The sequence below is a fragment of the Lycium ferocissimum genome, chromosome 9 (assembly GCF_029784015.1).
Source record: "Lycium ferocissimum isolate CSIRO_LF1 chromosome 9, AGI_CSIRO_Lferr_CH_V1, whole genome shotgun sequence".
NCBI classification, from domain to species: domain Eukaryota; kingdom Viridiplantae; phylum Streptophyta; class Magnoliopsida; order Solanales; family Solanaceae; genus Lycium; species Lycium ferocissimum.
The window spans coordinates 37,889,415-37,899,252 of NC_081350.1; the positions used below are offsets into that span (position 1 = coordinate 37,889,415).

The 9,838-nt window shown below is 37.4% G+C and overlaps 1 protein-coding gene across 4 annotated transcripts; it reads right to left on the bottom strand.

The window, feature by feature from the left end:
* Positions 1–250: 250 nt before the first annotated feature.
* Positions 251–6,822, bottom strand: LOC132030605 (uncharacterized). 4 transcript variants are annotated; one of them, XM_059420303.1, is made up of 3 exons: positions 6,660–6,822; positions 4,680–4,772; positions 251–2,783 (listed from the first exon to the last, which is right to left on the bottom strand). In XM_059420303.1, exon 3 carries the CDS (start codon positions 2,508–2,510, stop codon positions 513–515), a length of 1,998 nt encoding a protein of 665 aa, XP_059276286.1. In that variant the 5' UTR covers positions 2,511–2,783; positions 4,680–4,772; positions 6,660–6,822; the 3' UTR covers positions 251–512. The 4 variants fall into 4 exon arrangements, with proteins under 4 accessions (XP_059276286.1, XP_059276289.1, XP_059276287.1 ...); XM_059420306.1 differs by having other exon boundaries at positions 251–2,788; XM_059420304.1 differs by having other exon boundaries at positions 4,680–4,815.
* Between the last annotated feature and the right edge of the window lie 3,016 nt (positions 6,823–9,838).

Here is a 9,838-nt window from a genome sequence, read left to right on the forward strand (position 1 = left end):
CTCATAAGGAAGCGACGGAAATTTGGGACTCGTTGGATGCTAAATATATTGCTGAAGATGCAAGCAAGCAAAAGTTTGTTGAGGATATCAAATCGGAGAACAAAATATTGCCGCAATAGTTTCCAACAAACAAAATTTGAAGCACAAACTCTACACATTGATGGCTATTAGAAACTTATAAGAAGGACAATCAATAGGAAATACCAAATACCAACTACCCAAATCAAAAAACCAAATACCAAATACCCTATTCCAGAATGAGAAGCTACTAAAAGGTGCACCATCACAAGTTCACATACTCCATGAGATATTCACATGACCAAATGTTACATGAAAAAAGCTATGTACAAAGACCAATGACCCAGCCTTCACAAGGCTAATTTTGTGGGTTTCCCCTTATTGACACATACATTTTAACTGTACGAAGTTCCATTTCAAACCCACTTAAGATAAGAAAAGAGTCGAGAAACTAAAATGAAAAAGACAGACATAGCGGTGCAAGGCTATACATCTTAAATCCACTTCTTAGAAACTGCGAAAGAACTCCCGGGCTCGGTTCCAGTAACTGTTCCCTTGGTGCTATTTGAGGTACGGCCAGATCCGCCTGCCAGCAATGCCATTATACTTCCTCCATGCACCCTTCCTTCAGAAACTGATGATGAGCTGTCTCCGACTGGAATATTCGGTTGGTTAAATCCAAGACATTTCATGTCAGATGTCATACGACTACTCTGCATTTTCATGACATCAAAACAGATGTCTTCCACGTTGACGATCCCCTTCATCTTCTCGGGCTGGGTTGGTGGTACATCCAGGACCATAGATCCAAGAGTGGCACCGCCATGAACGCGTTTGTCTTGCACGAGAGCACCATGAGATGCACAAAGTCCAGTCTTCCCTCTAGCGAATGAGTTACAAGGACCGTCTTCACCTTGGCCAAATTCAGAATCAGGCTGACCCCACAAGCATCTCTTCCCTCCGCCATGGGCTTTGCAGAAATCAGTGCTTCCCTGAGCACTTTTCCCACAGCCTTCGATTTTGCATCTTTTTCCACCACCATGACGTACACAAAAATCAGTTCTTCCCCTTGCACTCTTGGTACACTCTGGCACAGCACATCTTTTCCCGCCGCCATGGGCCACGCAGAAGAGAGTCCCCCCATGAACACTCTTCGGGCAGCGCCCACCTCCTTGGAATGAACATCTTTTCCCACCACCATGACCCTTACAGAAAGGTGTGCTCCCTTCTGCCCCCTTATTGCAACCTTCAAAGGTGCAACGCTTACCACCACCATGTGCCTTGCAAAACATAGTACTTCCTTGAGCTCCTTTAGTGCACTCGGGGTACTGACAGCGGCGGCCCCCACCATGTGAAATGCAGAGACCAGAAAGTCCTTCTGCACTTTTGGTGCATCCCTCTTTCTGGCATCTTTTCCCCCCACCATGTCGAATGCATAATCCAGATTTCCCTCTGGCAGCACGGCTGCATCCTTCTTGACTGCAACGCCGTCCGCCTCCATGAGCAATGCAAAAGTCGGTGCGTCCTTCCGCACTCTTTGTACAGCCTAGAAATTCACACCGACGACCACCCCCGTGGGCTTTGCAAAATGCAGTCCGACCCTCGGCTCCCTTGTGACAGCCTAGTTTCTGACACCTGCGGCCACCACCGTGGGCAATGCAAAGGCCGGAAGCACCTCTTGCTCCTTTTACACATCCCTTGAACTGACATTGTTTAGTACTACTGCTACGCTGCTGCTGCTGTTGTGTTAACCCGGAAGTACAGGTGACTGAGCTTTTTGAATTTGTGATTATACTTGACGACAAATCGGGTGAGACTGAGACTGGAGCTTGCTTGATTTCTGTTGCAGCCTGGTTCAATAAGTAACTAGACTCATTTTCCTGTGGAGTTTGCAATGGATGGAAAATGTTGCTAGTCTTCCAATGTATCGCTGTTGATGCTTCCTCAGTGTGAAAAGCTCCAGCTATCGCCTGTGGCGCCTTCATGATACTTTGTGGTGAAGTGGAGAGCAAATGAACAGTAGTAACATCAGATTCAGCCGCACCACTAGAGAGACTTAGTTCCAGATCAACTGCAAGCCCTTTGGCGAGTTTCTTTGAATCAGGGTGAGCAGACTTTCTAGTGCTTGGAATCTTCTCGTTACCAAGATGGAGACTAAAGTCCAAGTCAAGGTCCATCGAGGACCCTTCATCATTTTGATCTCTTGCTGAAGACATTGAAGTGCACGCAGCGCCTGAGCTCCCCTTGCTATCCGAGGAACTTGACGAATGGCCTAACCGTAGACACAAAGATGAACCGATTTGCTGATCATTAGATCCACCAACTGAGCTCCATTTCCGTTTGATTCCTTTTGGGGCAGGGATGGAAGGAACTGAAGAGCCAATTGAATCAAGCCGTAAGGTGGTATCAGCACAATAAGATTTGCCAAGATTCTTGAATGCATTTAACTGAGGGTTCACAGTAAACCCCACATAGCGGAATCTGGGATCCATAAGCTAATGTAGCTGGTACAAAAAACTCCTATTTGAACCAAATCTCAATTGAAAAAGAACAGTCAGCCTGACTTCCGGGCTTAAGAAAAGTTAGTGTTAAAACTAGGGTTAGATGTGTCTACAAGAGCACATCGGACCCCCGCTTACGAATCCTGAAGTATCCTTTCGATCCATTAGCAAGCAAATTTTACTCCAACTTATGATCAGCAGCAAGGAAGTAAAACTTTGTGCAAAATCAAAATCTCTGATGCAAAATCATGACAAGCCAACATCCTGCACTAGATCGAGTTACAATAATAAGCAAATTTTAGGTCCCAAAAAAAAAAAAAGATATCACATCAAGAGCAGAATAGAACCAAAGAGATCAAAATAATTTATTGGGCAGAAATAAGCTATTTGGAAATAGTAGACATTTTTAAATTAACTTTCCCCTCTGTAAATGCAAGATTCTGTGCTCTAACTCTGAAAATTTTAAAAACCCCCCTCTTCTATTTTGTAGCTTTCTATCCATATGGTCTACATGGTCTCCATACATTTAGCAAAAAGCTCTGAGCAGTTCCAAACAAATGCTTCTTTTAGCAACATCGTTGGAGCTAAACCTTTTTCTTCTTTGCGACTAAGCAGCTGCACTTTAGTACGTATGTCTAATAAGAACTTATAATATACAAGTCCATAATTCAACGAGGAAGCAAGGCAAAAATCAAATGATAAAATGAAGTTGGTATAAATGTAATATTCTTTTTTAGCTAGTTCTTTGCTTCTTTGAGCCACACATAGCCATGGAAATTCTTGCTTGAAGTATGGTATCCTGTACTAAGTCAAATGTCAAAGGAAAAAAAATTAACACAGAGAGAGAGAGAGAGGAGGTGGGTTAATCAACAATGATTCGTTTCATTAGAAGGGGTCTCTTATATTAAGGCTGAATAATTTCTTTAACCCCTATTTGGATGGTTGTTTCACACGGCTCATTAATGTACAGTATGGTATGGTACAGTATGGTGTTGTATTGTATTGTACTGTATTAATGAACACAATATTTGGATAGACTGTATTATTTGTTGTGGTTTAATAACATTTGTATTCTTTGGTTTGACTGTATTGTATTGTATAATAACTTGTAAGTTTACTAAAATACCCTTAACTCTTAATTATAAAATTAGTTTATATTTATCGATAAAACTCAGGTAAAGGATAAATCAGGAACTTTAAAGAATAAGTAGGTGGTGGGTGGGAGTGGTCATTGGGTGGGTGGTGGGAGTGGTGGAGGGGTGAGTGGTGTGAGGTGGGTGGTTGTGGGACGAGGGTGGGGTAGTGGGTGGAGGTGGTGGAGAGGTAAGTGATGTGAGGTGGGTGGTTGTGGGATGAGGGTGGGGTGGGATGGGGTGGTGAAGGGGTGAGTGGTGTGAGGTGGGTGGTTGTGGGATGAGGGTGGGGTAGTGGGTGGGGATGGTGGGTGTGAGGTGCGTGGTTGTGGGATGAGGGTGGGGGTAGTGGGCGGTAGGGTGGGGGTGAGTGGTTGTGGGGTGGGGTTAGGTGGGGGTAGTGGGTGGTGGGTGGTAGGCTGGGATGGGTGGTAGAGGGGTGGGAGGTGGGGGTGGGGTAGGTTGAGTGGTAGGGTGGGGGTGGTGTGGTGGAGGGTGAGGGAAAAATGGGGAAATAAAATACGTAACCACGAAAAAACCATTACAAAAGCTGGGACTTTTCATGGTTATATGACCATGGAATGAACCACGGATTTACAACACCATACCACATAATTTTAAGAACAATGAAAACAAACATGGTTTCATAGAAAACCATACATTCATGAACCACGGGGAATAACCATCCAACAGGGGGTTAGTCCTAACAGATATTCTTTTTTAAATAGAAAACAAATGAGTTCTAACAGATATTTAGTCCAAGAAATTGTCTCACTTTTCTTTTTAGATTGTTCCAAATGTAGCTCAGTTTTCTTCTTGGAGAGACTGCAGATTTTTTTTTTAACTCTTCACCATTCACTAATTTCCATTGAAATCACTTGTATCTTTTATCCGTATTATATATTATAATTAAAAACGTCCAAATGTCATCTTTAATCATATAAATGTTCAGAGCATATAAAGATTGATAGTTTTTCATCAGATCAATCATCCTCTAAATACAGCTGAATAATGTAGCTAAATGTACCTTTTTGTTAATCCATTATGTGAGTCCTGTTTTCTCCGAGTTCATAGACCTGACCAGAATACTTGATGCCCAATTCCTTTTCGTGCTCCGTTCCTATCTCATTAAACAAGACAGCATAAAGATACTTGATAAAGGCCTATGAGGAGGCAAAAAAGGAGCAATAAATCATATAACTGATATACAGATCAGATGAACTATAACAAATATCAGAAGGAAAAATTTGCAGCATAAAAACATCAACTTCGCAATATCCAACTTTAAGAATATATCTAATCTAGCTATAAAAAAAAATTAAAAAAAATAAAAAATCTAGTAGTAAATCTCACACTTATACTAGCTTTTAACTATACATCAAGAACTCAATTCGATGATTACAGATTCAACCACAATATCCACCTCCATCGTTCAGAAATAAAGCTGGTGATCACAGGGTGTTCCAAGAGATCATGGTATTGATTTACGACATAATGAAATCTTTCAAGACCCAACTTGTGAAAGTCTGAAAGATGACCACATCCAACTAAAAACAGAAAAATCAGGAGTAAATCTTCACATAGATACTAGCTTTAGAGCCCGTTTGGATTGGCTTATAAGTTGGTCAAACCAGCTTATAAGCCATTTTTAACTTATTTGAGTGTTTGGCAAAAATAGAAAACAGCTTAAATCAAGTTAAAAAGTGCTTAAAACAAGCCAAAACCAAGAAGTTGCTCAACCCCAACTTATTTTTTTTTGGCTTAAAAGCCATTTTGGTTTGACCAACAACTTTACCCTTTTATCCCTTATATTTTCTGTTAATTTCAATACTACCCTTACTTCTAAAAACCCTTTAAGCACTTTTATCCAAACACGTAACTGCTTATTTATAAAATAACTTTTAGTATTTAAAAAGTACTTTAAGCACTTGTGCTTAAAAGCCACTTTTTTCAGCTAATCCAAACTGGCTCTTAAACTGCATCATCAAGAATTCAATCCAGTTATTCAGTTTCAGCTACAATTTCCGTCTTCTTCTTTTACAACAACTGGCGCTTGCAGAGCTCAATTAACAAAAGTAAAGTATTAAGTCAAGCAAATCATGAGCATACAGAAATACCAAATCTTACAGGAAAAAGTTTTGCAAAACCTTAAACATCAATAAAACACCTTCCAATATTGGATTTTGAGCAAAATTTAATCTATTTTTAGAGAGAGTGAGAGAAAGGCTTAATTTCTTTTATAACAGATGGTGAATACAGCGCTAAATTAATAAAACACTTTCTATTAAGTAAAGCAGCCTGTTAATAAAAAAACAAATCTTGTACAAAATTAGAACAAACCTTAAAACACAGTTAGAAACAGAAAAGATAGATCTGAAAATTACCTTAAAAGATTCAATTTTGTTTAAAACACAGAACAATTCTAGAGACAGAAAAAAGTAAATTAGGGCTAAACAATCTTTTTTTCTCTTAAAAGGAATTGATAATTACAGCTCTCAATCAACAAATCATTGAATTAACACTAAAGCAATCGCAACAGACAACATATCAACAAAAAGAAACACCCCAAGACAGAATTTTGGTAAAACTAGTGATTACAAGGGCTCAATATAGAAAACATATAACCAATCAAGAACACCCAAAAAACTAAAAAAAAAAAAAAAAACTTGCAAAAAAAAAAAGCTGCAAAACAATAAAATCAGAGAGACCCAAAAAAAAAAAAAAAAAAAAAAAAATTGATTAAGGGGCTCAATAAGAAAACATATAAGCAATCACTAACAACCACATAAAAAAATTAAATCTTGACACAAAAAAAAAAAAAAGAGCTGCAAAACAATAAAATCAGAGATACCTAGTTTGTAAAAAGAGACACTCAATTGAGAAAACATATAAGAAATCAAGAACACCCACATAAAAAGATAATTGAATCTTGACACAAAAAAAGCTGCAAGAACATAAAATGAGAGAGACCCAAATTGAAAAAGAGGTAATAGATCCAAGACAATACCTTTAAAAAGATTGGATTTTGTGCTTAAAATCTTTTTTTGCAGAGAGAAAAGGGTTTTTTTTCTAGGGCTTTTTATTTTCTTGATTGTGTGCCGCCAACAATGAAGGGTAGGGAGAGAGTAAGCAAGAGAAATGAGGAGATTATTAGTATTATTGTTGTGAGGAAAAAGAGAGAAAAATGGGAACATGTGTGAGTATTATATATGTGTGTAGGGACATAGTATAGTAGTGATTATGTATGTGGCTGCTAACTCTGTACACATACGTGTGTTGGTGTGCTGGTGCGTTGGTGTGTGTGTGTGTGTGTTTTTGCGGGGAAAGGAAACTGCGTGTAGGAAATGAAAACTAAAAACAATTGACAACCATGGTTTAAGCTTGGTTAATCATAAATGCTTCCCGCGGCACAGTTCGAATTTCAAGAGTCAACCAATTTAATTTTGATCGTGAATCTTTAAGTTTCTTGAAATAAAAATTACATACTTGAAGACTAGGTAAAAAGTACTGAAAGTCATAATAATTGACATTTCAAAATATTTCAAAGACTATAAAAAAATTATGGTAAAAGAAACACTTATTTGAATCTCGTAATTCAAAAGGTGTCACATAAATTGAAACGGAGAGAGTAATATTTGCCGATAAGAATTTTTGTAGACCGGTAAGTACTTATTTATTCTTACTAAGAAGTTTCGCGTTCCAGCCTTATTGGATATGAAATCGTCTTTATTAGGAGCGTTTTACTTTCAAATATGGGACTGATATAGGTTAAGGGTTCGCCAAAACCATTAACCTTGGTTCAAACTTGTATATGTCTTAAGGAATTCATTGAACATGTTCAAACGAGTAACTTAAAAGGAGTAGAAATTTGAACCCATAAGCTTCAAATGATCTGCGTACTCTCTACCTTCCCAAGACCCACTATGTGGAATTTCACTGCGTATGTTATTGTTATTATTGTTGTAAGCTTCAAATGCTGACTTCGCCTATGATGAGGGACCCTTAACTAGAGGTCTATGGTTCGAGTCCTGCCGGGTATGGGGTCGCTTCTGTTAGGGACTAATTTACCTTTCAATGTGAGACCTTTATCCACAGGTTTCGGGTTCGAGCTTTGCTGAATACTCAGTCGTATTTGTTAGGGAGCGTTTTACGCTCAACGTGAGATTTTTCTGCACAAATTTGAATTTTGTCAAGCCCCAATATAAACACTGGACACAAAGAGGGAAGCCAAAAAAAAAAATCATAAATAATGATTTAATTCTTCTAGATAGTAAGTAAGCATTTAGAAATTATTTAAATTAAATTGAACAAAGAATAATTACTGCAGAAAGTTGGGGCGGAATGTGTATGATTCTTCCACTATTAATCTGAGGTAAGGACAAATCAAAGCTCGATTCTGCAAATAAATAGAATGATAAACTTTATTATCATTTGAAAAATCTCCATCGTGAAAGTTTTTTTTTTTTTTTTCAGATATCGGTAGCGGAATGTTCTGTCAATCGAGAAATTTTTTTATGACAAGACCTAAAAGTATAAAAAGTGAAATTGCAAGGATAAACCACTTACTCATGTTTAAATTTCAATTAGAATTAATGATTATTATGTATACTATTATACACGAGTTTTATGCCACTAAAAGAAGAAAGGAGTTGCGGTGGGGCTGGGGGGCGGCGGAAAAAGGAAACGAGGCTATTTGAAAGAACTTTCCAACAAATCATCCTCCAGAATACAACAGTAAACCATTAATTATGGACGAATTTAGAAGAGGTTTTGCATATTCACGAAAATTCAGTAGCTTTTATTTAAATTATATATATATAAATACATACTAAAATTTATCAAATATCTACAAATATTTAATCACAAATTTAATTATTATTATATATTAATTCGAATGCGCCTCCAACTCAACAGAAGGAATCCATGTTGGCACTAACCCTCGTTGCGTAAGCTAATACGTAAGTGATGAGTATATAATTGAGCGGCAACGCTTTTCTATTTTCCTGTGAAAACTATTTGTCACTGTTGTCAGCAAAGAAGCACGAATATGATACGAAAGTAAACGATAATGCTTTCTCTATTTTTCTTTTCTTTTCTGTAGCAACTTTGAATGACGTAGTTAAGTAGAACTCAATAATCGAGGGATAAATTTAAATGTTTTATCTGAAAAAGAACATATAAAATGTATCTTTGCAATTTTATGGTGGAAAATATGATTTTAAAAAATAAATATTGACTCTAACTCAAGCTAGTTCATTTATTGAGAATTGTATGGAACTATATAACGGACCAAGTCCCCAATCTATCACCGATTTGGAACTCAACAAAGGCTGATTTATAAGAATTTCCAATTTTACTCATTTAGATTTGATATTTATTTTTAAAATCATGCAACTATAGCCCTTGAAAAATTATCATTTCGGACAACATTAGATTCAGGTCCGATGCTTGCTTATATATGTCTCCACCTTATAGAAAAAGCATTAGACTGTCATCATTTTAGATCGTGATCAAACGTTTTGTCATAAAAATTTCAGTTTGCTCAAAAAGAAATTTTAAATTGCGATCTAAAAAGTTCACCAATTACAAAAAAGACACAAAACAAAGTATTTACTAAAGAACTCTAACAAAATAATAGCGCTTGCTTACAGAATTAAGAAAGTTGTTCGCTTACGCCGCACTGAGAGATCACTTTGCGTTCGAATGCATTTAAAATGTACTTTTCTAAAACGCAGGGTAAGGGTACAGAAGATAATGCGGGAAAATATGTAACTTTGCCGAGTTGAAGCAACAAGCGGTTGGAGACATAGCAGTTAGATGTTACCTTCCATGAAGGGAAAGGCCGAGTGGGCTAATTTTATCGTGCAAAAGGTTACAACAATAAGTCCTCATAACATGTCCTTTTAATTACTTTATTATTCAATTTTAATTTAATGTAAGACATTTTCTTGTTGCTTCTTCTATTTCTTTCTTCATTCATTCACTAGCCGGCAGCATGTCGACACCGTTCATGGTGCCTTCTTTGCTTTTTTTTTTTTTTTCTTTTTTCCTATGTTGGACCCACATAGTTCAATTATGACACACCACTGGACCCCACTGTATGAGAAACGTAATTAAAAAAAAAAATAATGTTGATTTTTTTTAAAAAACGGTCTGGATTTAATAGACTAGTCTGAGGTGCGGTTT

Coding starts and splice junctions, on each gene's coding strand:
- LOC132030605 (XM_059420303.1), bottom strand. CDS start 2,510: ATGGATCCCAGATTCCGCTATGTGGGGTTTACTGTGAACCCTCAGTTA.